Source organism: Bos javanicus, chromosome 27 (assembly GCF_032452875.1).
Source record: "Bos javanicus breed banteng chromosome 27, ARS-OSU_banteng_1.0, whole genome shotgun sequence".
NCBI lineage: Eukaryota > Metazoa > Chordata > Mammalia > Artiodactyla > Bovidae > Bos > Bos javanicus.
Window position 1 is genome coordinate 36,566,194 of NC_083894.1, and position 25,600 is coordinate 36,591,793.

Below are 25,600 nucleotides of genomic sequence, written 5' to 3' on the forward strand. Positions count from 1 at the left end.
AAGGAAGGCTGCCCAGAGAAGGGGGGCCCGCTGCACAGTCAGCCCGTCCTTGGAGTTCAGTATCGGGAGACCCCGGCTGCAGCCCAGGAAGACCTTACTAATGAAGCACCTGCTCTATCATCCACCCCACAAAAGGGATGCGGGCCTTCAAAGTGGACGTGCCTGGAGGGGCTTGAGAAAGCAGAGACACCCGAGAGCTGAAACCTGCGATTCTTAAACACCACGGGTCACTCTGACTCCAGTCAAGCAATCAACTTCCTTTCAAACGATAAATTAGTCACTGTAATTAGCAAGATGAACATCAAATAGCTCATTTCTGCTGCAATGCAGAAGTAATTTACCTATTTAAAATAATTCAGGGGAAGGAGGTTTTCAGGTTCTGTCTTTTTCATAAACATCTTTTTCTGGTGGAAACTGGAGTTCCAGGAGAGTCCCTGGAACTGGACGCTGGGGTATCTGGCACTCCCCTCATTCACCTGCACTCCCCTCCTCCCCAGGACCACCTCTCTCCCACATCGGGGCTGCAACTACACATCCTCCCCTTCTCCTCATCACTCATCCAGAGCTGCACGCTTCCAGAAGGCTTGTGCGTGTGCGCTCAGTCACTTCAGGTTGTCCAACTTTGCAACCCCATGGACTGTAGCCCGCCAGGCTCCTCTTGTCCATGGGATTCTCCAGGCAAGAATACTGGAGCGGGTTGCCATGCCCTCCTCCAGGGGATCTTTCTGACCCAGGGATCGAACCCAGGTCTCCTGCATTACAAGTGGATTCTTTACCCATGAGTGACCTGGGAAGCCCACCAGAAGGCTTCATGTGTTACCCTGTCATTACATGGAGAGGCTTTCTGCGTGAGTTTGTGGGGGGTACAGGTAGAATTAGGGGAGGATGTAGATGAACACAATCTCTATGCCGATGAGCAGTTCCTAAGCAAAAGATGATGCCAGAGGGGAATTCCCCGGGGGTCCAGAGGTTAAGACTCTTCACATCCACTGCAGGGGGTGTGGGTTCAATTCCTGGTTGGGAACTAAGATCTTGCATGCCACTCGTTGCAGCAAAAAAAAGGATGAATCCAGAGAAGAGTAACAGGCTGCATATTGACCTTGATCCAGACGTACCCTCCTAACCTGACTGCCCCCATCCTGCCCTCTTACATTTCATTTCCCCCAACCTCACTCCCTGCCCACTCCCCACACCCTTCACCGCCCCTGCCTCTGCAGCGACCGCTCCTTCTCGCTACAATTCCCCATGCCCAGTCTCCCTGGCAGACTCCCACTCTTTCTTCCAAGGCTTTCTCTGACTCACTGGCATCCCAGCCACCACCCCCAGGCTGGGAGCGATGGGGGAGTCGACGCTGGGACTCCCTCTTAGTGGCCAGCACGTGGCTTAGTAGAGCAGCTCAAGGAGTGTGTGGAGTGAATGAATGAAAACAGCCTATGTGTTCCTCCTGGATGCTACTAGACGTGTAAGCTTCTATTTCCAAGCTGGGCTTCCTTACTAGCCTTTGAGTTCTCTGAGAGCAGGGCATGGATGAATTAAGGGTCTACCAACGTGCTGGGGGCATTGTAAGTGCTCGGTTTATGTTTGTGGAACTCGTGTATGTAGAGTGGGTAAAGAGCAAGGTCCTACTGTGTGGCACAGGGAACTATTCAATATTCTGTGGTGAACCATACTGCAAAAGCATGTGAAAAAGAATTTATGTGCATAACCAAATCGCTTTGCTGTACAGCAGAAATGAACACAGCATTGTAAATCAACTTCACTTCAATAAAATAAATTCTTAAAAAGGAAAAAAACCAAATAGAAAAAAATTCTAAATACATCTAAAATTTTTAGAATAAATGAATGAGCAGAGAAACTTCAGGTGGTCTTTGCCAACCCACCTCTCCAAATCCAAAGTCATAAAGCTCAGAAGACATTCAGAAGTAACCTCTGAACCTCAGCTTTCCGAGCTAAAAAAGTGAGAGTTGAATGCCCCGCTCTCCTCTAAGCTCTAAGACTGTAATTTGGAAAGGTAGCAATTATCACAATCACCAGAGCCCAGTGACTCCTGATCGGAAGACTTGGCATTTGGCTGCTGCAGAAAAGATTATTCCGTGGCTCTTGTTCAGGTGCTCCGTGTATCTGAAATGCTGAAAACCCTTCACCTTCAAGATAAACGAGTACCCAGCAGTGGTGGGCTGTGTGTGGAAGGCACACGTGGAAATTTAGGGAACATCGATGGAACTCGGACGGTTTTGCACGCTCTCGTGGGCTGTGCTGGAAATTGTTTATGTTTTTGTGATTGCTCAGATGGTCGAGCTTCTGGCTTCGGCAGCAAATATTGCCACATATTTGACGCATGTGGCTGGTGCCAAAACCGCCATCCTGAAAAAGAGTCATTATCCTGAGAGTGACTATTTCATTATGCTCTTAAAAGTGGCAGTGCTTACATTTGCAGCGATGTGGATGGACCTAGAGATGATCACACTGGAGGAAGCAAGCCAGACAGAGAAAGACAAACACCATATGATATCGCTTATATGTGGAATCAAAAAAAAAAAGACTACGAGTGAACTCACAAAACAGAAATAGATTCACAGACATAGAAAACAAACTCCCGGTTACCACAGGAGAAGGGAAGGAGGGATAGATTAAAATACACACGTTATCGTACACAGGGGCTTCCCGAGTGGCTCAGGGGGAAGGGATCCGCCTGCCGATGCAGGGAGACGCAAGGGACGTGGGTTCAATCCCTGGGCTGGGAAGACCCCCTGGAGTAGGAAATGGCAACCCACTCCTGTGTTCTTGTCTGGAGAATCTCATGGACAGAGGAGCCTGGCGGGCTAGCCCATGGGGTCACAAAGAGTCGGACACGACTGAGTGACTGAGCACGCAAGCACACTACCATATACAAAAGAGATAACCCCCAAGGACCTACTGTATAGCACAGGGAGCTATAGTCAGTCCCTTGTAACAGCCTATAATGGAAGCAAAGAAAAGAATTTTATATATATATATATATATATATACATATATATGTATATAACTGAACCACTTTGCTGAATCCCTGAAACTAGCATAGCATTGTAACTACATTTCAATAAAAATTTACACATAAATAAATTTTTAAGACAAAAAAATAGTGGCAGTGCATAGGTGCAGCTCCTTCATGGGCTGGGCACCGAATACATAAGCGTTCAGCTTTCGTGGTGCCAGCAGACTATACAGCTCAGGACTGAAATTATGAGCACCTGCCATGTGCCAGGCAGAATCCCTGACAAGGAGCACTGAACAGAACAAAGCCCTTGCCCGTCGGGGTGCCTCCACCACAGCAGGGAAGACAGAGAGTGATGACGAGATACAGAGACGCATAGCAGTGGGTCAGGCTGCGGAGAACGATGACAGGCTAGGGGGTGGAGGTAACTGGGATGCTCCAGGTGACGCTCTCCTAACTCTCTGCCCGGGGCCAGCACTGCAGATGTGCAACTTCCTCCAAGGGTCTCAAGGAACTCTATTCCTATCAGGAAGGCCAGGCTTGGTCAGCGTCAGAAGGACAGAGACGAAACCTAAAACAGTGAGGCTTTTTGTCCCTAGAGTGAGAGCAGGCTGTTCCTGGTCAGAGCCCTGTGTAGACCTGGCAATTATAGGAATTGTTCTCTGTTCTCCCGAGAGAACAGAGGACTTTTGACTTGGTCTCCTCTTGTTCTCTTTTCATTGGGCTGATGGCTAAGTGCATACGGCCAATCAGTTCATCCCAGAAAAGTACTATTTTACCTTGCTGTGGCCTCCATAATAAAATATTTTAATTTAATACTGCAATCTAGCACCCAATCTGGAAACTGGACGTGGGAAGCTGATGTTAGGATGTGCCTAATCATGCAGCCATTTATTCAGCTCAGTATTGATCACACAACACGTCGTGTGCCACGTGCCGTGGGTAGAGGCAGCCGTGGACTTCGCCCCCAGACACCTAGCGTCTACTGGGACAGATCAGACACGGCCACTCTGGGCGGCTGGACACGCAGAGCTGTGAGAGATACAGAGTGACTGCAGGGGACGTAGCTTCAGGCCCTGGGAACCACGGGGTCCTCACGACGGCCTCTGAGTTGAGACACAGCCCAACCAGTCCATTGCCATGCGGTAGCCCCGGTGATGAGAATGACACGGTCCTGGGCTGAGTGAGGGTCCCCAGGCCCCACATCCCATGTGCCCTAGCCAAGGCGATGACCCTGTGACCCTGGGGAGGCAAGTTGCTGGGCTTTACCCTCTGCGCTGTCTCTCCCTTATTCAAAGCCCCCTCGGGGCTCTGCCTGGCCCCTCCCTCACACCCCACCATCTCCCTGCTTCCATTTCTGTGTCCCGAGACGATCCTCCACATGGCAGCCAGGGTGACCTCTTAAATATTAAATCAGACGGAACACCTTCCGAAGACTTCCTGTCACCCTTGGAGCGAAGTCCAGGTCCTCGCCGTGACCCGAAAGCCCTTCAAGCTTCAGCCCCAGCGATGTCCCCACCTGCCCCCACCATGCCTCCCTTCCGTCTCTCCACTGCAGCCACCCTGTTCCTGCTCTTCCCCAAACAAACCAATCCCATTCTGCCCCTGGGCCTTTGCACATCCCCCCCGTCGTCCAAGACTGCTCGCCTCCGGAAACCACATGATTCTCCCTTACTTCTTTTCATATCCCCCCCTGAGAGAGGCCTGCCTTAACCACCCTCGAGACGAGACCCCTCCGCCCCTCCCCTCCACGGGCTGTCTCACACGCAGACGGTAGATGCCTGCTCTCTTGTTGCCCGTCTTCTTCACCAGCTGAAACATCACAGATGTCATCCCTTTTGACTATCTTGCTCAGCGCCCAATACTTGGCACAAAGAAGGTGTTTAATAAGCATGGGTGCATTGACCGCCACACGTGCAGATTGACACTGAGGGGTTGGATTTGACACACCTCTCCATCTTGTTCTCATCAGCCAACGGCCAGAAGTTCGCTTCCTCGAGTGCTGAATGGTTTCCAAATATCTATCTTTGGGTTGGACCTCTTATCTGGGTTCCAGGCTCAAATATCCAGATTCCTCAAAGTCTCTGTAAGAGGATCCCCACTCCGTTCTCGTCTCTTCACCCCGATTCCACACACCAGCTCCTAGTTCTTGGGTCAGTGAGCGAAGGTCACTCCCACCCACCCTCCAGCACAAGCCAGACATCTGAGGGTCCCTTCTGAAGTCTCCTCCCCCTTCCCCCACATCTGTCCAACTCATCCATCCCCAAGGCCACGACCCTTACCTGGGCCACTGACACGTCCCTCCCAGACCACTGCCATCATCTGAAAACCGGCTCTCCTGTATCCACCCGTGGGCCCTGCCACCTGCCGCCCCCGCTCCTGCGCTTGAATCTGTGGTCGCTCCCCTCGGCTCTCAGGGTAAAGATCGGCGCCCCTCACCGGGTCTACAAGCCGGGTGGACGCTCTACCAGGACACGTGCCTGCGGTGGTGTAGGCGGTCAAAGGCTGAAATGCCTCCATCCCTCTCGGTCCGTCCCACACCCCTGCCGCTCTGGCTGCTCTGGCCCAGCCCCAGACCCCCCGCCTCACTCTGCAACCAGAGGGTTCATGTGCAGTGGAGCAGGAAACATGCGGGCGCACACGTGCCCACACGCGTGATGCACACACGTGGCTCGGGCCCTGGGGCACCTGACCCAGGCGTTGGCTGCTGTGACCGTCACCCCTGCCTCTTGCGTCTAGCCCCGAGGTCACCTCTCCTGCCTCATCTGGTTCCTGATCTCTCCCTCCTGCCTGCAGCCGCTCTGCCACCCTCCCCTCTAAACTCTCGGGCCTCTTCTCTGCTTCTGGAATGTTCTTCCCTCCCTCCCCTCATTAACCCTGACTCACCCCTTAGCTCAATAGCTCTTCCTCCAAGAGCCTTCTCTGACCTCCTGTCCTACCCCGAGTCTCTCTTACAGACTCTCCTAACTCCCTGTGACTTTCCTCCTGGGCTCCTAGCATAGCTTGTCTGCAGTTCCGTTTGCGTGATTACTCAATTAACAGCTCTCACAGTCAGTAGACTGTGGGTCAGAGTGGATGAGGAGGATGGCTTTTGTTTCTTAACTATTAAATCCCTAAAGCCCAGCTCTACACTTGAGGAGGTATCCGGGAAGACATGGACGACGTGGGTTTGAAGCTTGAAAAACGCTTGGATAAATGAAAGGAGTATTTACGTAGAGATACTGGCATGGGGACATGTAGCTGTGTGTGTCCTTGTGTGTGGATTTGTTCTTTTCTATAACCATAATCATGGTGATAAAAATCAGTAGACAAAAATCTATGCACCAAGGAAGCTGCCCTGAATATTCAGATGTCTCTTATATAAGCCTCTTTCCACACTACTTAGAGTAATTATTTCCGATTATGGCAAACGACTCTCGTTCTTTCCACGAAACATCCTCTGAAAGTGTGTTACTTATGTAAGGATCGGCATTTGCCCCGTCACTGTGATTGCAGTCCATCGGTTCAAAAGGATCCAATGGAAGCAAATTCTCGAGCAGTGACCCCAGGACAAGAGCCTGTGTTTTAATCTTCTCAGAACCATGAGCGTGTGCTCTAAAGAGAAGACGCTCTCATCCCCTAAGGGGGATGGGCCTCTGCACGTCACAGAGTCAGGGTGCCGTCCCAGGGGTGCGCCAAGGTAAGCTGAGCTTTAGGTCCTGACCCACGTCGCCCCGGCCCCCGGTGCCCGGTCATCCTCTCTCCCTGTATGTCCACTCGGAGCAAAAGCCCGATCGCCCTGTAACACGGGAAGGAGGCTCCGGCGACACTGGCAGTCCTGGGGCGGCTCTGCAGCAGGCACAGAGCGAAAGACAAGGACCAGTGGAGCCTAGATCTGGAGGGGTGGCGGGGTGAAGGAGCCGCAGGACTAAACCAACAGGAGGGGCTTTGCACACTGGGGAGCCCTTCCTTTAACCATCATCCCCCGTCTTTCCTCACCGGCAGCAGTTAGCAGTCTCCTCCGGCACTAAGCCTATTGGAGACAGCGCCCATAATGTGCATATGTGGCCTGGATGCTGGCTGAGCCCGTGATGGACCGAGGAGGGGCCTTGCAGAGCTGTGGCCCAGGGAAAGGCTGGGCTCGCGGGGACTCATCGGCAGCAGCCCCGTCAGGAGAGAGCCCTGCCTGTGTGCTCAGAACCTGCCCATGGCTCAGGGCTCAGGACCACACAGTTGCCCCCGATCCTGCTAAGCAGCTCCTTGGAGAGTGGGTGTCTTAATCCTCGAAGGGCCTCTGGGGAGACTGGTGCTTCTCACCAGGAGCTTCCCTGCAGAGGGACGCTCATCTGCGTTACTGGGCCTGAACGAAGGAAGCGAGGAGCTTGCCTCCTGGCCCCCCAGGAGTGCGTCTGCAGGTGCCCCCACCTGGAGGGGGCGGGGACACCACGACGGCTCACACAGCCCCTCTCCTGAGCCCTCCAGCACCCTCTCGTGGCCCCCAGACTTTGCTCCTCTGTCCCTTTCCATGAAAGAAATGGGGCCAGAGTGTCCATTTCCCCAAAGGCAACCTTTTGCGCTGAACCTATCAACTCAGTTCAGTCTTTCAGTCGTGTCCAACTTTTTGCAACCCCATGGACTGCAGGCTTCCCTGTCCATCACCAACTCCTGGAGCTTACTCAAACTCATGTCCATTGAGATTGTGACGCCAACCAACCATCTCATCCTCTGTCGTCCCCTTCTCTCGCCTTCAATCTTTCCCAGCAAGAGGGTCTTTTCCAATGAGTCAGTTCTTCACATCAGGTTGCCAAAGTATTGGAGCTTCAGCTTCAGCATCAGTCCTTCCAATGAATATTCAGGACTGATTTCCTTTAGGATTGACTGGTTGGATCTCCTTGCAGTCCAAGGGACTCTCAAGAGTCTTCTCCAACACCACAATTTGAAAGCATCAACTCTGATGCTCAGCCTTCTTTATGGTCCAAGTACATCTGTACATGACCACTGGAAAAACCATAGCTTTGACTAGATGGGCCTTTGTTGGTAAAGTAATGTCTCTGCTTTTATAATATGCTGTCTGGAACCGCCCAGAATGCCTCAGGTCTGGGATGTTTGGGGAGGAGGGATGACAGAAGCAGGGCTTGCTTCTCCCCATCCAGTCTGCACCCCAAGTCCATCCACATGCTTGTCTCCCCTCTGGAGTCCACTTGCCATGACCACTGCTCCGTCTCACGCTGCTACCTCTGTTTCCTATCCCACACTCCCTGCCCCATCCTCTCTGCGCTTCCACATGTGAATTTAGACCACAGAAGCCCAGCTGGATCCAGAAGGAATCTCGGCACATGGTCCTGTGCACTTTAAGTGCAGTAGGGGGCAGGGAGGCCAGGCTGAGGAGCCCAGGCCGCCAATGGAAAACTTAAGCTGCCTCCTGGGTGTTTCTTCTGCTGGTTTGTGAAAGTCACCCAGTCCAGCACCACACAGACAGACCCGGGGGAGCCCATGCTCGCGGAAATAAGCTGGTCCGCAAAGCCAAACTGGGTAAGTTCACTGCCATGCGATTCCCAGAGACAGACAGGAGGGTGCTGGTCGTGAGGGGCTGGGCAGTTAGTTTGCTGGGTGCTGAGGTTCAGTTCAGCGAGCTGAAAAATGAACTGGGGATGGGTAGTGGTGATGGGCATGGATGTAACTCAGGCCCCTGAACTGTATGCTTACAAATGCTTGACACGGTCAATTCTATGTGAGGTGCGTCTCACCACAATCAAAAATAGTTTTTTAATGGTTAGGATGGCTTTTTATGAAGCTGGAATGGGTAAATTTCTTCTCAGTTAGAAACGGAATTGGCCATGTAGCCGAACAACTCAACCGACTGGCAAAAACAGACAAACGAAACCAAAGGCATCGGATGCACAGCCCTGGCCACACCCCGTCCTCTCTTCCCCAGGGAGCGCGCTCCTCTCGGTTCAGGCAGTGCCTCCAGCCTCGGGCTCCACACCTGCCACTGCGTCCCACGCACCTTCAGCTTCCTCCCCACACAGAGCCCCGTCACTCAGCACCACAAACATCCAGAGAACCCTTTCAGCCGCCCTGGTTCCCAGCCTCCGGCAACACCCGACGGGGAATCCCCAGCCCTACCTCCTTCTCAGCGGCAAACCCACAAAGGCCGCCGCGGACAAAGGGGATGAATGCCGCCACCGACAGCATCCTTCAAAGTCTTTCCACCCACCCCCCACTTCAAAGGCCACAAAGTCCAAGACCGCACGGGCACCAGCGGGCACTTCTGAGGGGAGAGGCCGCGGGGGGTGGACGGGGCGCGGCCCATGCTGTTGGGGCACCAGCCCTTCCCCGTGGGGTGCGGGGCCACCGCGGGGCTGGCACGCGTCTGGAGCAGGGCCTTCAGTGGGTGGAAGCCCCGGGGGGTGTTTGAGGCCATGGGGGAAAAAGGTTAATAGAGGCAGAGCCTTCAGGAAACGGCTCCAGGCAAGAGCCACTCTTCAGAGACCACACACCGCCTGCCTCTCACTTACCTGGTTGCAGGTGTTAATGTCTACCCCATTCCGCAGGTGATCCAAAGCTTTGTCCAAGTTACCTGATCTGGCTGCCCTCAGAAAGCTGGTAGCAGCATCGGCCTGTGAGGACAGAGAGCAGCTGTGAGTGGGTCTGCGTGCTGAGGGGTTCACGGGCCGCTCGAGCCCAGGGCTGCGAACAGAACCAAGGTCCCGAGGCAGCCACTACCCCATCCCATTAAATGCCCACCATGGTCCCTAGGCGTGCACAGGTCTGCAGCCCCCCAGACAGATGGCTCTTGGCTGGAGGGTGGGGAGGCCTTCAGAGCACGGCCTGCCTTCCTTCTGGAGTATTTATAAGCAAGTGATCTCGGCTGGGACCCGGGAGGGGCCTCCTTCTAGAGGTTTCCGTTCCACCCAGGAGACGTCTCAGCAGGCCTAGCATCTCCCTGCCTTGGGGCCTCCGCGGACTCCACCTTCCCACTCAGGAGCCCGGCCCCCACCACCCGGCCCCACCCATTGAGATGAAGCAGAGGCGCCACGGGAACCAAACACAAGCACTTTGGTGCTGTTTTGCGGGGTTTGTTTTCACTTAAACAGCACACAGCACTTACTACATGCTGAAAACCATTATCAGCACTTGGCTATAATATCCATTTACACGGGGTGGCGGCGGGGCGGGGTGGGGAGAGAGATGCATTTAGCCATTAAAGACATCTCCAGGAGGTAAGTTTTCCTGCCATCCCCATTTCACAGATGCGGGAACTGAGGCCCAGAGAGCCCAAGTGACTTGTGCAGGGTCACAGAGTGGGGAAGAGGTGCACCGACAGCCTGGCCCTGCCCCTTGACTTGGCAGGTGCCCCTCGCCAGTCTTCCAGAACGAGAGTAAAGCCCTTAGGGTCCGTAGGCTGAGGCTCAGCCCCCTACAGACGCAAGCAGGCCCTGCCTGGGACGCTGGCTTGTGTTAGGGATGAATGACAGCCAGAAAGGGAGAGTGGGTGAGAGAGCAGGAAAGGAGTTGCTAGACATAAGGTCTAGCGTGGCAGACAAGCGCAGGGGGCTCCGGGTAGCTCCCTTGCGTCTAGAGGGGTCCGACGGTCCGCAGGTGCCTCCACGCCTGTGTTCTTATCTGCAAGGGGAGGGCAAGGCTTGTCCCATACCCTGGCTGTGAAACTGAATGGAAATATTACAGATTATATGTGATTATAATGATTACATCAGCGCGAGTGCTGAGCACAGGGCTTGCACGTGGTGGGCACTCGGGGTGAGTTTAACAGGTGAGGGCTGTCATATGACAGGCCACGAGTGAAGGGGAGTGTCTAGGTTTGGGGGGGGTTATGCTGTTCCTCCAGGAGATCCATCCTGGGGTGCTCTGTCTCCCTGTTTCATGCTCCCCTCATCTGAGAACGTGCTGTCGTGGGCTGAAGGGTGGTGCCCAAGAGATGCCTGTATCCCACCCCCTGGAACCCCAGCATGTGTCCTTTTTGGAAAGTGTCTTTGTGGATGTAATGATGTTATGGGTCTTGAGATGAGTGCCCTCGATACCCTGCGAGCTTTTGTGCTAAGTCACTTCATTCGTGTCCTACTCTTTACCACCTCTAGTCCTTCTCTTTGCAGGCTTCTCTGTCCTTGGGATTCCCCAAGCAAGAATACTGGAGTGGGTTACCATTTCCTCCTCCAGGGGATCTTCCTGACCCAAGGATTGAACTTACATTTCTTGGGTCTCCTGCATTGGCAAGCAAGTTCTTTACCACCAGCGCCACCTAGGAAGCCAGCCCCCAAATCCAATGATAAGTGTCCTTATAAAAGACAGAACACATACGCACGTGCGCACGCACACACACGCGTGAGACGTAGGCAGAGATAGGAGTGATGCGGCCACAAGCCAAGGAAGCTGGCAACCAGCAGGAGCCAGAAGCACAGAATCTCCGCTGGCACCTCCAGAGGGAGCTCAGCCCTGCCCACACCTTGAGTTCAGACCTCTGGCCTCCAGACTGTGAGAGAAGCTACTCCCGTTTTAAGCCACCAAGTGCGCAACAGTTTGTTAGAGCATATGATGGCCCCTAACCACGGAAGATTCAAAATCTACGGCCAACAACTGCAACATCCTGCAATTAAACCAGAGCGGGGCTGCACGCCTTTGCCAATAAAACAGCTAATCCAAGTCAAAAATAGAGTCTCCAGCCTTACAGACCTTCACCCCCGAGGGCTGCCCCCAGTCGTCTCAGCCCTCCAGCCCTGCTCCAAGACTCCTGGCTGATACTTCTCCACTCGACCTCCCTGCTCTTCCTAAAACCCTGATGTCCTGCTAGTCCTCCCCGACTCCAGGCCCGCGAGGGTCCCGGTACCTTAGCTCAAAGCCAAGCCCTGAGTCTGCTGGTTCATGACACATGTGCATCTCATACCCCCAGCACAGCAGGATGGCGGGTTCCTCCCCCGTCCTCCCCCACCCCCCCGCCCCGGCATTCCCATTCTGTCTCCCGACAGGCCCACACTCTGATGCGCTCTCATTTGTTAAACCCAGTCTTGCCTTTCTTCACGGTCCACTCAGGCCCTTTGTCCTCTGTGATGCTAACCTTGGATACTCAATCTTTACCATCTTTAAATCTAGGAACAAGAGCTTGATTTCTTAAAATGCATTTTCAATACACTTTCCTCTTTTATGCAAGTCTTGTTTCCCATGGGCAAATTATTTGCTTCTTGGGTCAGAGACCACATCTTCTATCTCTTTTGAATCCCTCAAAGCATGAATCGTCTGCTAGGCCAAGACTTCCCTTGACCTAAAACACAGGGCACCTAGCGTCCCCAGGCTTCTTGGCAAGGCATCTGTAAAGGAGGATGCATTTCAGAAATGAGGACCAATCCGTGGGTTCCCTATGAGCTGGATTCCCGGAGAAATCAGGCTCAAGGGTTAGTCCCTCCAAAAATGTCTGTGCCTGCCAGTTCAGAAGGCCTGTGAGGACTCAGCTGTTTAGAAAAATACAGTATACTACTCCCAAAAATGAGAGTATTAGAAACACATCTCCCACCTGCCCAAACTATCTTCTGCAGCATAACCAGAGCATTAGGGATGAAAACTAATCATGGTGGATAGAAACAGATGCAACACTGGCTAATGACTCTGTCACTATTCAAAACAATGAATCTAGGCAGCAAAGGAGAATATTTACAACAGACAGACAAGCACATAAATAGAGGGCAGGGGGAGCCCAACCTACACTAGGCTGAGGAAGGCGGAATACTTTCTGTTGGGTATATAATTGAACCGTGAAATTATAATACTTATACCAATCACTGGGCAAGTATTGGGCTGGCCAATACTCAAAAGTTTGAGTTTTTCTACAAGCTGTTAAGGAAAAATCCGAATGAACATTTGGGCCAATTCAATATATTACCAACATTCTATCTTTTAATCCTGATCACAAACTGGATTGTTGAGGTGGGTGTAATGATGGCGTGCATTTTAGAGGTTGGGGGGGAGGTGAACAGTTTGCCCAGGTTCTGCACTAGTTAATACTCGGGGATTCAGGCCACGACTCCCTGAACCAAGCCAGCACCTTCCTACTGCCTTTGATCCCGAGGTGCATTCTCCGCAATTTCAGACCTGAAGGTGACCAGAAAAGCCCTGACAGATGTAGGAGCTAGGAGGGGGCCCATGCCTTTTCCAATTAAGCAGTGAACCCACAGCAGAGAAAGGAACCCGGTAGGTCTCTGCTCTGACCCTGGCCACTGCATTGAGGCCAAGACAGGCCTCTAGAAAGGAATCATCTAGTCCCACTCCTTCCCTTCTCTGACGATAAAACTGATGGCAAAAAGGAAGTGACTGGCTAAGGTCACCTAGATAATTAGAGGTGAAGTTCAATTGCTAAGGCTTTTTCGTTTCCTCTCTGGTCTTCTCTGGGCATAGGGTAGTCAGGACCCAAGCAGGATCCTGGGGGTATCTTACAGGTCAATTGCAGGTAATAATGGTGTCATTCCACTGGGTACCCCCTCGGTTAATCCTATGAGTATTTCCCGAGGTCCTGTTGCAAGTCCAGGATCCTGCTAGGGCAAAGACGGAGAGAGTAGAAATTCTGCATGTAGGTCCCTGCCCTCAAGATTTGAAGTGCAACGTGACAGAGTTAGAAAGTGACCCATTCAACAAGCACGCAGTGGGCACCTCCTGGGTGCCAGGGACTGTCTCCGCGTTGCAGAGCAAATGACCCACTTCGGAGTATGAGACCACCTCTTGCCAGCTCATTCTGCCGAGCCGCTAATTCAATTACCTCCAACTCAATGACCTGTCCTGGGAGCCGCTTCCTGGTGCATCTAGGAACAGTCTATAATCCAGTAGGGTGGAAAGTCAAAAGAATCCAATAGGCTCCATTTCAGACTGTTCACATGAGTAAACACCAACCAGAAAAACAAGTGACAAATACGCACCAGACTGTCTCAGTGGTCGGACAGACTGGAGCAGAGCCCCTGGCCCTTCCTGAGTGCTCGTCCCTGCAGGGCAGCCTCTGAGTGGAGAGACCAGAGGGGCTAAAGAAGGCTGTTCCCTGCATCTAGAGAAGTCGATCCACGATGCCCCTAAACTCTGCATCACCCCCAAGAGCTGTCACCCCTCTGATCACCCCACCAAGGCTGCCTGTGTGCACCTCTGCCCCGTCCTCACCTTGAGCCTTACTGAAATCTAATTTTTCCCATGAGAAAACCGCCAGCACTGAGGGCAGGAAGGGACACACACATCTCACGGTGTCCTCAGCCCCCATCCCTACAGGTCGACTCATGTGATGTCCCTGAACTTCCTTCCATCACAACAGGAGTTACCTTCATGAATTCAGCCCTTCCTCTTTGTTAAGCCCTCTCCATCAACAGATTCATTGGCTCCCCCCAATAATTTCTGGACGCAGATACTTTTCCTTGTTTCCTCCTCACTGAGAAGCTAAACGAGGCACAGAGAGGTTAAGCACTTTGTCCAAGGTCACACAGTGAATCCTGGCCAGGTCAGGACATGAATCTTAGGAGTGCTTCCTCACTGCCCAGAGATTCCTCTCCAGCTCAGCTCAGGCTGGATGGGGAAAGCCTTCTGCCCGCGCTCACAGACTGTGCCCACTTCAGCCCTCCCCTCTGGAGGGAGGAAGGAAGTAGAAGGGAAGAAAGGGACCAGGATTCCTCCTAGGAGTCAAGTTCCCATCAGGACTGCTCTTCGGAAAAGGGAGGTAAGCCCTTGGTTACCTGAGACACCCAGACTATTATTAAACTTGCACTTCCTGAGTGGGGCCATACGAATATAGCAAGAGATAGTAGCCCAGGGGGCTCCAGTGTCTCCAGGAGGGAGAGCCAGAAGCCAGCTGCCAAATGTCAGCAAGCCTGGTGTCCGGGGGTGGGGATGGGGGGAGTTGGGGGGGAGATTGCACCTGGGGGTGGGGGAGGCTCCCCAAGACCAGAGCCCAACACCAGAGTGAAGCTGAGGTTTAGACCAGGTGGCAGGGAGAACCCACGGTCTCTGCAGGCCTTGTCTGGAGCTTAGAGGACCTGAGCGTTCCCAGGACGAATCATGACTTTTTCAAGGTCTTTCAGTGCAAAATTCTCATCTAAAACGATGACTGGAAACTGAGCTCTTATCAGTTTCTGTAAACAGCAGTAAGAGGGGATCTCCTTCCCAAAGGGTCCTGTCTGGGCAAAAGGCAGTTTCTTGGCCAGAGTCAGGGTCGGATCTCCGGGTCCAGGCTCTGGACCCTGTCCTAGGGGGCTGCAGCTCTACCAAGAGACCACGTAGAGCAGGGCCTGTGCGTCGGGCTAGCCCTCCAGTTCTGAGCGCCCTTCGGACTCAGCGCTCCTGGCGGTCCAGGTGGGGCCTCCAAAGGAAGGGGCAGCGCCCGCAGGCGCACACATGCCTGGCCCCTGCCTCAAGCCCACCGACTGCAGAGAAGCAGCCGTGAACCCCTGCGGCCCCAGGGTGCGTTTTCATTGGGTCCCTTTCCTTTTTCTCTCTGGAAAGTTGGACTGTTAAAGATGTCACTGACGAAACGAGGCGCGCAAGCCGGAGACCCCAGGGTCCTTTTCGAAGCTATCCACCCCGGTGCGAGGCCTGGGGGAAACCAGCCATCCCCTTCCTGCGCTCCTCCGGCAGTGGGCTCGGAGGCTGGGCGATGCCAGACGGGAGAAGAGCCACCCGCGGACCCTGACGGTGGGCAGCGCTGGCGGGGAGTCCCACTCTGCCACTTGATGCTGTGCCTCGGACAAGTTCCCAACCTCAACGTTCCCACTGCTAAAATGGGGACAGCTCTCCAGGGGGCGGAGGATGAGGATGACAAAGGACAGGCGGCCCGGCTCCCTCTCCCCCCATTCATTTCCCGCTGCTTCTGGACGTCCGGGCGCTCGCGTTCCTGAGGTCTAAGGGTCAGGAGCGCCTCAGGCTCGGGAGGCGGCCCTTCTCCAGCCAAGGCCAAGCCCGGGGCATCCCGGCGGGTCCGAGGGGGTTCCCGCAAGGGGTGGCCGGGTGCCCCCCACCGACCCCCTCGCCCAACCGCAGAGCCGGCCCGGCGGGCTTCTCCTCCGGGCACCTCCGCGCGCCAGCCCGTGCGCCCCGCTTTGCCCTCCCGCCCGCCCGCCCGCCGGGCACGCGTCCCGCACCAGCCCCTCCGCGGCGGCGGCCTCCGGGTCAGAGGAATTTTCCTCAGCTCCGGCTGGAAGCCTCGGCGCCCGCGGGCGTGAGGCAGCAGAAGGGCGGCCGGCGCGCGGCCCCGCCCGCGCCCGCTCCCGCGCCCCGAAAGTTGGCGCCCGGCGCGCCCGCGGCTGGGGGCGCGGCGGCGGCGGCGGTGGGGACCCCGCGCGGGCGCGGCGGCCAGGCACTCACCGCGGCGTCCGGACCCGACCTGCCCTGTCGCGCTGCCATCGTCCGGCGCCCGCGCGGAAACCCGAGCCCGCGCGCGGCTCCCCTCCCCCGTTATCTGCTCGGCGGCGCGCGGAGCGCCAGCAAGTTCCCCGGCATCGGGCTAAAAATACCGGCGCCGGCCGCTCGGCGGGGCCCGGCCGGGCTCCGGCCCCCGGGCCCCCGACCCCGGCCCGCCCGCCAGCTCCTAGAGGGGTCTCTTCACTGTGTCCCCCATCCTCGCGTCTGCTGGGCAAGTTCACGCGAAGCGGGCTCCGGAGACGAGGCGCCTGCGGCCGAGCCCCGCGGCGCGGGCGCCGGGAGGCTGCGGCGGGCGCGCTGGCCAAGCGGCCGGGGCGGGCGGCCGGCGGGGGGCAGAGTCCTGCGGCTGCTGGGGGGGCGGCACCCACGTCCAATGGAGGTGAGGCGCTCCCAGCTGCATGGCGTTGCCGCCCTGCCTCCTGCCTCCCCGGCCGCCCGGGTGAATGGGCCGCGGGGCCGGCGGGGCCGGCCAGGGTGAGCTCAGCAGAGTCTATTTATGCCCATCGCCGCCTTGAGCGTTTCCAGCTCTCGCCCCGCGTGTGTCCTGAGATTCCAGCTCCTGCCGAGAGCGCGCAGCGGCGGAGGGAAGCCGCGAGGCCAGACTCTGTTACTACGTCTTCCTTCATCCTTCCAGGCTGACGTGGGGTTTAGGGCATTGTCACCCAGGGCCGGAGGAAGCGCCCAGATTCTGCTCCCGGACCATCCTCCCCTTCTCCCGAGGTCATTCCGGGGCGGGGGAGGTGGGGGGCGATGTCAAAGGCATGTTGGGGAGGTGGGGCTGACACCAGGGATTACGCTGAGCGATGCCCGCAGAAGCACCCCAGGAGCTGTCACGGCCGCTGGCGACACCACTTGCTCCAACATGCGTGTTTTGTATCGTGAGTCCAGCTTCACGCTCTCTGCAAAGAGCAGTCCAGATAGCACAGGCTCATTCCCCACCCCTCCCACCCCGAAGCAGGGGCACAGGAGGGAGGGCCGTGTGTTTGGGAGGCATCAGTCCCCCCTTAAGTAACTGTGAGGTGAAGGGCATTTTGCCATTACCTCATTTAACCCTCGCAGCCACCTCTTAAGCCAGAAGATGCTATTGGAGTTGTATGGGTGGACAAGCTGTGCCCAGAGGGGTTAAGGTCAGGTCCGAGGTTACTACTAGGAAACAGAGTGTCCAGCCGACCCAAAGCCCTTCTGTTAGCAGCACTGGAAAGATCCCCAATCCAAGTGGGCACAGTGCCAGAAGGGGACACCACGCGAGATGCTCTGAGGTTAGAAAAACTGACTGTTTTCCAAGGTAAGGTGCTCTTGCAAATTGGTGCAGCCACTGTGGAAAATGGTCTGGAGGTTCCTCAAAAAACTAAAAATAGAACTACCATATGATCCAGCAATCCCACTCCTGGGTAGTTAGCCCAAGAAAATAGAACTGCTAATTTGAAAAAATGCATTCATAGTGGCACTGTTTACAACAGCCAAGACGGCCAACCCACTCCAGTATTCTTGCCTGGAAAATCCCAAGGATGGAGGAGCCTGACGGGCTACAGTCCATACAGTCACAAAGAGTCGGACACGACTGAGTGACTTCACTTTCTTTTAAGACATGGAAGCAACCTATGTGTCCATCAACAGAGGAATGGATAAAGAAGATGTGGTATATACAATGGAATATTGTAGTTGTGGTTATGTGCTCACTAAGTCATGTCTGACTTATTATGACCCCATGGACTGTAGCCTGGCAGCCTCTTCTGTCTATGGGATTTCCCAGGCACGAATACTGGAATGGGTTGTCATTTCCCTCTCCTGGGGATCTTCCCAATCCAGGGATTGAACCTGCATCTCCTGCACTGGCAAGTGGATGCTTTATGACTGAGCAACTAAGGAAGCTCGTAATGGAATATTACCCAGCCATTAAAAGAATGAAAGTTTGCCACTGGCAACAGCATGGATGGCCCTGGAAGGTGTTACACTTAGTGAAATTAAGTCAGACAGAGAAAGACAAATAACCATGCATTTCCACTTATATGTGGAATCTAAATAATAAGACAAACAAATGAATATAAAAGAAGAGAAATAGCTTCACAGATACAGAATACTAGTGGGGAGAGAGGTCGGTGAGGGGGAAGATAGGGGATAGGGGAGAAAATTAAGAGATAGAATCCACTGGGTGTTATATAAATAAGATATAAGGGTGTAATGTACAGTACAAGGACTATAGCCAATATTTTATAATAACTTCAAATGGAGTACAATCTGTAAACATTCTGAATCACTATGCTGTACACTTGAAACTGAACACTAATATTGTAAATCAACTATATTTCAATTTAAAAAAAAAAAAACAAGTAAGGTCCTCTTCAAAGCTATTCGACAATTAGAGGAAGGTCTCCAATAAAAGGGATAAATAAGGATCAAGAGAGAGGGACAGGAAGATCCCAGAAAAGAGTGACTTGCCGTGTATAATGCAATGAACTCCTGTGACAACACTGGTATTTGAAGACAGGGCATCAGAATTCTCCAGGCCCAAGACCCTCATCACCATCAGAGGACAGGCAACCTCTGAGAGGTGGAAAACACCACATCCCTGTACCAAAGACAGGTGCCTGGGAGAGGGGGATTCACCACAGGCCCTCCTTCAGGCACAAAAATGCACACATTTTAAAAACACGCGTTCTCTTACAGGTCTTTTGCTCTGGTGCCCCTTAAAACTGCCTCACAGATTTGCTAAAAGCGTCTACACAGCGAGCTTCAATTAATAAATGATGGTTACTGGAACAGCCCTGATCATAGCCCAGCGCAATATCTCAAGGGATTCCAAAGCACTGTTCCAACATTAATATTTAGAGAGAGAGAAATGCCCTACTCAAATGGAAGAAGAACAGTACTTATAATCGTTTCAAAAACACGAATACAATTGACTCACACAATGAACTGAAAAACAGACCATTTTGAACAGCTGTATTGAAGTATAATTGACACATTATAAACTATATATTTTACATGTACTTGGTAAGTTTTTATAGATACATAAGCTTATAAAACCATCACTACAGTCAAGACAAGGAACCTCCAAAATCACCTCCAACAGTTTCCTCCTGCCTGTTTGTAGCCCCTCCCATTGGTTCATATCCTTGGTAATACTTGGTATTAGTCACTCGGTAATGTCCGATATGTGACCCCATGAACTGTAGCCCACCAGGCTCCTCTGTCCATGGGATTCTCCAGGCAAGAATACTGGAGTAGGTTGCCATTTCCTCCTCCCATGCATGAAAGTGGAAAGTGAAAAGTGAAAGTGAAGTCGCTCAGTCGTGTCTCTTAGCGACCCCATGGACTGCAGCCTACCAGGCTCCTCCATCCATGGGATTCTCCAGGCAAGAGCACTGGAGTGGGTGCCGTTGCCTTCTCCCATCTACTGTATACTTAGTATCAATAGTGCATATGCATCAATGCCAACCTCCCAATACCTCCCCAGAGCACAAAAACTGAGATCCTTCAAGTGAAATATTTGAAGTTAAATAGCAAAAAAATTCCCAAACCAATTCTGATACCCAGGGAATCTAACTTCGAAGCCCAGACTTCTTTACAGCATAAATGCTATGAGTTATATATTCAATGAAATCACAAAGAAAAACGATAGTGGAACCACAAACTGAATACAACCCATGGTTCTGCTGAGAATGGGAAAGGGCCCGAGATATTATCAGAGGACTTTGAAGACTCAGGACTTCCAAGAATTCTTGAGGTTGGTTTTGACCTCGGAAGGGTTGAGGTTTTTGCAACTTAGATACGCAGAGTCAGACGAAGCCCAAGAGGAGAAGGAAACAACTCCAGGCACGTTACTCAATGAAGGACCTGGGGTGACTGACACTAAGGAAGAGATGGCACGGGGCTTCCCTGATGGTCCAGCGGCTAAGACTCTGTGCTTCCAATGCTGGGGGCACTGCTTCCATCTCCGGTCATGGAACTAAGATCCCACATGCCACACGGCCAAAAAAAAAAAAAAAAAAAGGCAGAAGGCTCGAGAAGATGGCTCTTAAGATGTATGCAACCCCCTCCAGCACTAGAACCCAGATCCCAGAGTGGGACAAATTATATGGCGCCATTTCCCCAGCTGCCGTGGCCACCATGACTCAGCTATAAGCTTCCTACAGGTAGAGACAGCGTGGTCCATGTGCCCTGTATGCCCAGTCCCTCTCCCTCACTCCACACAGAGCTGGGTGGTGGTGCCAAATAAATGCTTGCTGACCGATGTATGAATATTTCCATGGGTCATAAGGAAACTGTCAATCATGGGATTAAATTGATCCAAAGAAGGTTTAGATCAGACAGAAAAATTTTTCTCCAGTGCTAAGGGATGTGACATAATAGAATTCATTATTCAGAAAGAGCTGAATCCTTGCTGTTGGCTGGGGGGCGGGCGGTCTTTGGAGTAGCAGAGAAACATAACTCATTATTTGATATAGTACATAGAAACACAGGATAAACTTGATGACTTTTAAGGGTTACTTTGGGCTCTTGGGATTCAGAAACATAGCCCTTATTTTTTCCTCTTCGTGGACTGTCCCTCTTCAACCTTCCATTACCCCACACTCTTAGACAACAAGGAATCATACTTCTGCTCGCCCATTTCCTGTATATTTTCATGCCTGAAGGCTGCTCTTCTCAATGTGTCTTTAAAAAAAAAAAATTGGAGTATGATTGCTTTACAATGTTGTGTTAGTTTCCGCTCTATAACAAAGTGTATCAGCTATATATTTTATATATACCTATATCTCCCCTCCCTCTTGGACCTCCCCCCACCCCACCCCATCCCACCCCTCTAGGTCACCGTAGAGCACTGACTTCAGCCCCCTGTGCTATATAGCAATTTCCCACTATCTATCTGTTTTACACATGGTAGTGAGTTTACGTATTCATTTTTATTACAGGTATTTAGTGTGCCTGGAAGATCTGCCAGGAAAGTCACTGAAATCAAAGCAAACAGCCAACGCAAAGGAGCAGAAAGGAATTGATGGGCTAAGGAAAAGATGAGGGCTGCTTGGTAAGGATCACTTGTTCCATCTTCTGGGTTCATGGCGTGTGCAGTTTTTTCCCAGTCGTGCTGAATATTTTACCAACTGTCTCTGCAGTTCCTCACAGATGAGCCTAATGAGGTGCTGGAGGAGTTGTGGAGTTCTGTGCTCCAGGCCGCATCACCTATGCCAGGCGGAGATGGCACAGGGAGAAGAAAGGGACACGGCTCTCGGGCACCCTGCCACGGAATCCCCTGTGAACCTTAGCTCCATCCACAAACTGGGAGAATGCTTCCTTTTGCTCAGAAGCCTGAAGCAAAGGATCTCGGGTGCTTGGGGTCCTCGGATGACTGCTTCCCCAGAAGCCTTTTGGGGGAACAGGAAGAGGCGGCTTCCGGCAGGAGCCAGCCATGACCCAAGCTGGTTCCTCTCTCCAGGGATGTCAAAGCTGAGACTCAGGTCAGAGCTGGGATTCCAGAGATGGCCCTCCTGGCAACTCACACCTGGAGCAGTGACCACGCCTCTCCCCCTGCAGGGAACTGGAGGACCCATGGGGCTCCTGTCCCTCCAGTTTTAATCCTCCTCTGCAATCAAGTCAGGCTCGGTCCTCCAGGAATGGCAATGTCACGATCATCATCTGCTTTTCTGGGAAGCTTTAAAATACTCAAAGCTAGCAGGCTCATGTACTTCTGATAAAGGGAAATAACTTTTCTGAGCATTCGCACCCTCATCAGTGAAATGAAAATAACCTTCCCCTGCCTCCTGCTCCAGGTATTGTGCGAATAATGTAAAAATGCCCAGCACCACCCGGGCACAAAGTAGGTCCTCAGTGAATGGCAAGGATGCTCTTTTTCCTCCTTCTCTCTAGCTTCCTTCATGAAAGCCTTGGTCAAAGGTGACCTCCTCCCCTCCCACCCTGAGACAGGGGGTATGACTGATTTGGCTTCTACACTGGAAAATTAGGGCCTGGTCACTGCTTCTGCAAGGTCAGAACAGCCATGGCTGGGAACAGGATCCCAGCACCGCCAGCACGCTGCTGTGATGCTGTAGCAGCTGCACCTCCTGGGCTTTCTTTCACTGCATCATTTTCCATTTCCATTTTCTCTGCAGCAGAGGACCAGGTCTCAGGGTACACGTACAGCTGAAGCCCTGCTCCTGAGCCCGGCCCAGGGCCACAGCTCCTCCCCTGCCGACAAGGCTGGCTTTGCCCCCAACTATTCTTCTATCTGCTGGGCCCTGCACCCACACAGGGAGGTGCCCCGGCCCCAAGTCTCTGTCCAAGGCCGATAAGGGTGGGCGCCAGGGCTCCGCCCTTTACTGAGACAGGCAGGCTGGCTTATCTGCACCTGGGGCAGCCGTCAGCCACCCCAGGACTCTGCGAACCGTCTAGAGTGTTGCTGCTGCTGTGGGGGGAAATGTCTTCCCTCTTGTGAACAGCATTGCACCCTCCCACCCCGGCCCCCTCCCCGGTTAATTAGGGAGGGACTTCACAGAACAGATGGTACAGCTGTCATGTTGAATGAACCGAGAAATCCAGTGGACCGAGAAATTCAGACCTGCAGAAGTGAGGAAAGCGAGAGAGGCGAGGGAAAGAGAGCCTGGCTTGCTTTCCTGTTGAACTTTGCGTGGGGAGTTCCCGGCAGTCAGTTCAGTGGCCGCAGGACCCGGAGTCCGGGGTCTATTTAGGGAGCTGATGGGAGCCGGGTGTCAGGTCCCACGATGCTGGCACTCTGCTCATCATGTTCCTTTTAAGAGGGTTGGCAGGCCTGGAGTCTATTTTTAAACCTACGAGAAGGTGCTACATGGATTCCAGGGAGGGCCAGCCTTAAAGCCGAGCTCGCAGCGGGGAGGCAGGGAGGGCGCAGCTGACCTAGGATTTTCCCTTCGCCTACACACAGGGGTTCCCCTCCATGCTGGAACTGGAGGCCGACTGTCCATCACAGGCCCCTCTGGGACTTGACCTTGTGGAAGCTGCCCCCTCACCATGAAGCCTTGAGTTGCCTGCTGGGTGTGTGTTTCAGTATTGAGATTTTAAGAATATACCCCCGCTCAGTGTGAAAAATCAACCTGCCTTTATATGTATCAGTCATCTCTCTCTCTTCTGGTTTTCAGATCAGAACTGGAAACCCCCTCTCCCCCTGCCCCTTAGCCCTGCGAGCCCACAGCCAAGCTTGCCAACAGGAGGAAGCAAAAAAAAAAAAACCCTGACCCCTGAAGGGGTCTCTGTGCCCAGTCCCCACTCTGGAAATCCTGCCCTGTGCTGGAGAGAAGGTGGGGAGGGGGCTCGAGGGGCGAGTCTGCAGGGGACGAGATTATTTCCCCAATAGTAAGAAGCCAACATCAGTTTCTCATCAAATAGCCAGATAAAGAGAACAGAATGTTTGATGTTCAATAACAAGTTTCAGCGTCAGTATCCATTTCTCTTTTTGGGTAAGACATAGACCTGGAACTCCTAAAGGATGAACTGCCTTGAGAACAAGCGAGTGCTTCTGCTGAGCAGTCCTGGGGCCACCGGGCAGGGCGGTAGAGAAGCAATGAGGCATCTTCTCCTGTGCATCTCAGAACCCCTGTGCCCAGCATGGAAGCAGCTCTCAGCACGTGTCTCAACCAAACGGGAGCTTTGGCCAGGCCGGATCAAAACAAGACGTGAGTGTTAGCATGATTCTGCCCACACACCAGAGGCTCCAGGAACGTTAGCCAAATTGGAATCTGAATTGATCAGTTCAGGTTTGTAAATGTCACATCAGTGAAAAAATAACCAGATGTCCAGGGCTCTTTGACCCAATTGTTCATTTCCCCGTAAGCCATGACGGTGCCTGTGGATACAGCCTTGGGACCACTGTGGTTTTCTGGGTGGGGAGGTTACGGTCCTAGGTGGGCTGCATTGCAGATAAGGGTCCCCACCCCAGCCCGTGGCTCCCAGCCCTTCCCCCACAATCTCCATCAGCTCTAAATTGCCAGTCCGGGCCCCACAGAGCAACTCCACCTCCTCAGGTCTGCAGCAGTTCACATCTCCCTGTGGAGGCTGGGAGTGGGTGTGAGATGTCGTGAGAGGCATCAGTGTCGTTCCAAGAGCATCCCCCCATCGGCAAGTGCACTGGCCCATGTCAGAACATCACACTTCACTTTCTCCATGGTGTGAGGTGGAGAACATTCAGATCATGTTGCCTGACTGCTGAGTGCAGAGCCCAGACCTGGGGCGGGAATGGCACACGTTTCTGAAAACACATGTGCTGTCAGATGGCCCCATTGACTAAACTACACCCAGTGCTTCCTCACATGTCAGGAAGCTGCCCTGCAGCCTGGGGGCGTGAGAAGGAGCGGTGGACACACTGGAGAAACTGCACAACCGCACTCACTTCACAGGTGCACATGCCAACACAGAAACCCTTGTTTTCTTTCAAGTAGCGCAAGGGGCTTGTCTATCAGTAATGAAAGCCGTCGTACCAGAGTTTCTGAAGGATGGTCAAGTGTCAGCTCTGACAGCCCTGCATGGCTGGGCTTTATTTGAACAGTTCTCCTTAAAGAGACAGAGCCAGGAGGGGGTGGCCCATTGCCAGCTACGTGGAGACTTGCCTGAAGGATTCCAGAGTGGCCTGTGCACCCCGAGTTTGTCCAGCCTGGGTAGCAAGGCTTTCCCCGCTTGGCAGAGACATCCACTAGGAACTGGGGCTTGGGAAGGTGATGCTGGGTGACCCCTTCCATGCTCCATGGCCATGACACTTCACTGTCATGACAATTTGATACAGATGAAAAGGCAGGAGAAAGAAATGATTCAAAAGTAATGATAGCTGAAATTTACAAGCCAGGCATTATTCTAAGCATTTTACCTGTCTTAACACCTTTTATCCTCAACAACCACTCTATGAGGTAGCTTCCATCATTGTCCCCATTGTACAGAAGACAAAGCTAAGGCATGAAGACATTAAGTAATTTACCCAAAGTCACCGAAGCTCTGGGTGGTATGTGGAGCACAGTGAAGGCAGTTGCTCTGAGTCTTGCTTGATTCAATGAGCCTAAGGTGTGTTTAGGGTTTGTGAGAAACACGAAATTCAGAATTTTCCAGAAAGAATTGTTCAATCCTGGAAATCTGAGTGCAACTAGGACCTGTCTATGAATGTGGCCATTCTCTGTAATCAGAAAAGACCCTAGCTACTGCTCCAAGACACGTTCAAGGCCGAAATGTTAGACCACTGTTTCTATGAACCCAGGCCCCCAAAGTTTTTTGGTTTTATTTTTTCATTGAGTATAGTGG

At 53.0% G+C, this 25,600-nt stretch overlaps 1 protein-coding gene and 1 long non-coding RNA gene across 7 annotated transcripts in view; one reads left to right on the forward strand and one right to left on the reverse strand.

The window, feature by feature from the left end:
- The window catches only part of ANK1 (ankyrin 1), a 242,434-nt gene that overhangs the window by 92,983 nt on the left and 123,851 nt on the right, over positions 1-25,600 (reverse strand). For 5 of the 6 annotated variants that reach the window (XM_061404574.1, XM_061404576.1, XM_061404575.1 and 2 more), the window contains exon 2: positions 9,472-9,573. In XM_061404574.1, the coding sequence (XP_061260558.1) occupies positions 9,472-9,573 (102 nt within the window). Of the gene's footprint in view, positions 1-9,471; positions 9,574-16,291; positions 16,468-25,600 lie in introns of those variants that run through there. The other variant, XM_061404577.1, reaches the window with a different exon arrangement.
- Positions 16,734-22,151, forward strand: LOC133240041 (uncharacterized). Its single transcript, XR_009734079.1, has 3 exons — positions 16,734-17,068; positions 21,262-21,374; positions 21,463-22,151. It is a non-coding gene; the product is annotated as an uncharacterized LOC133240041 (long non-coding RNA).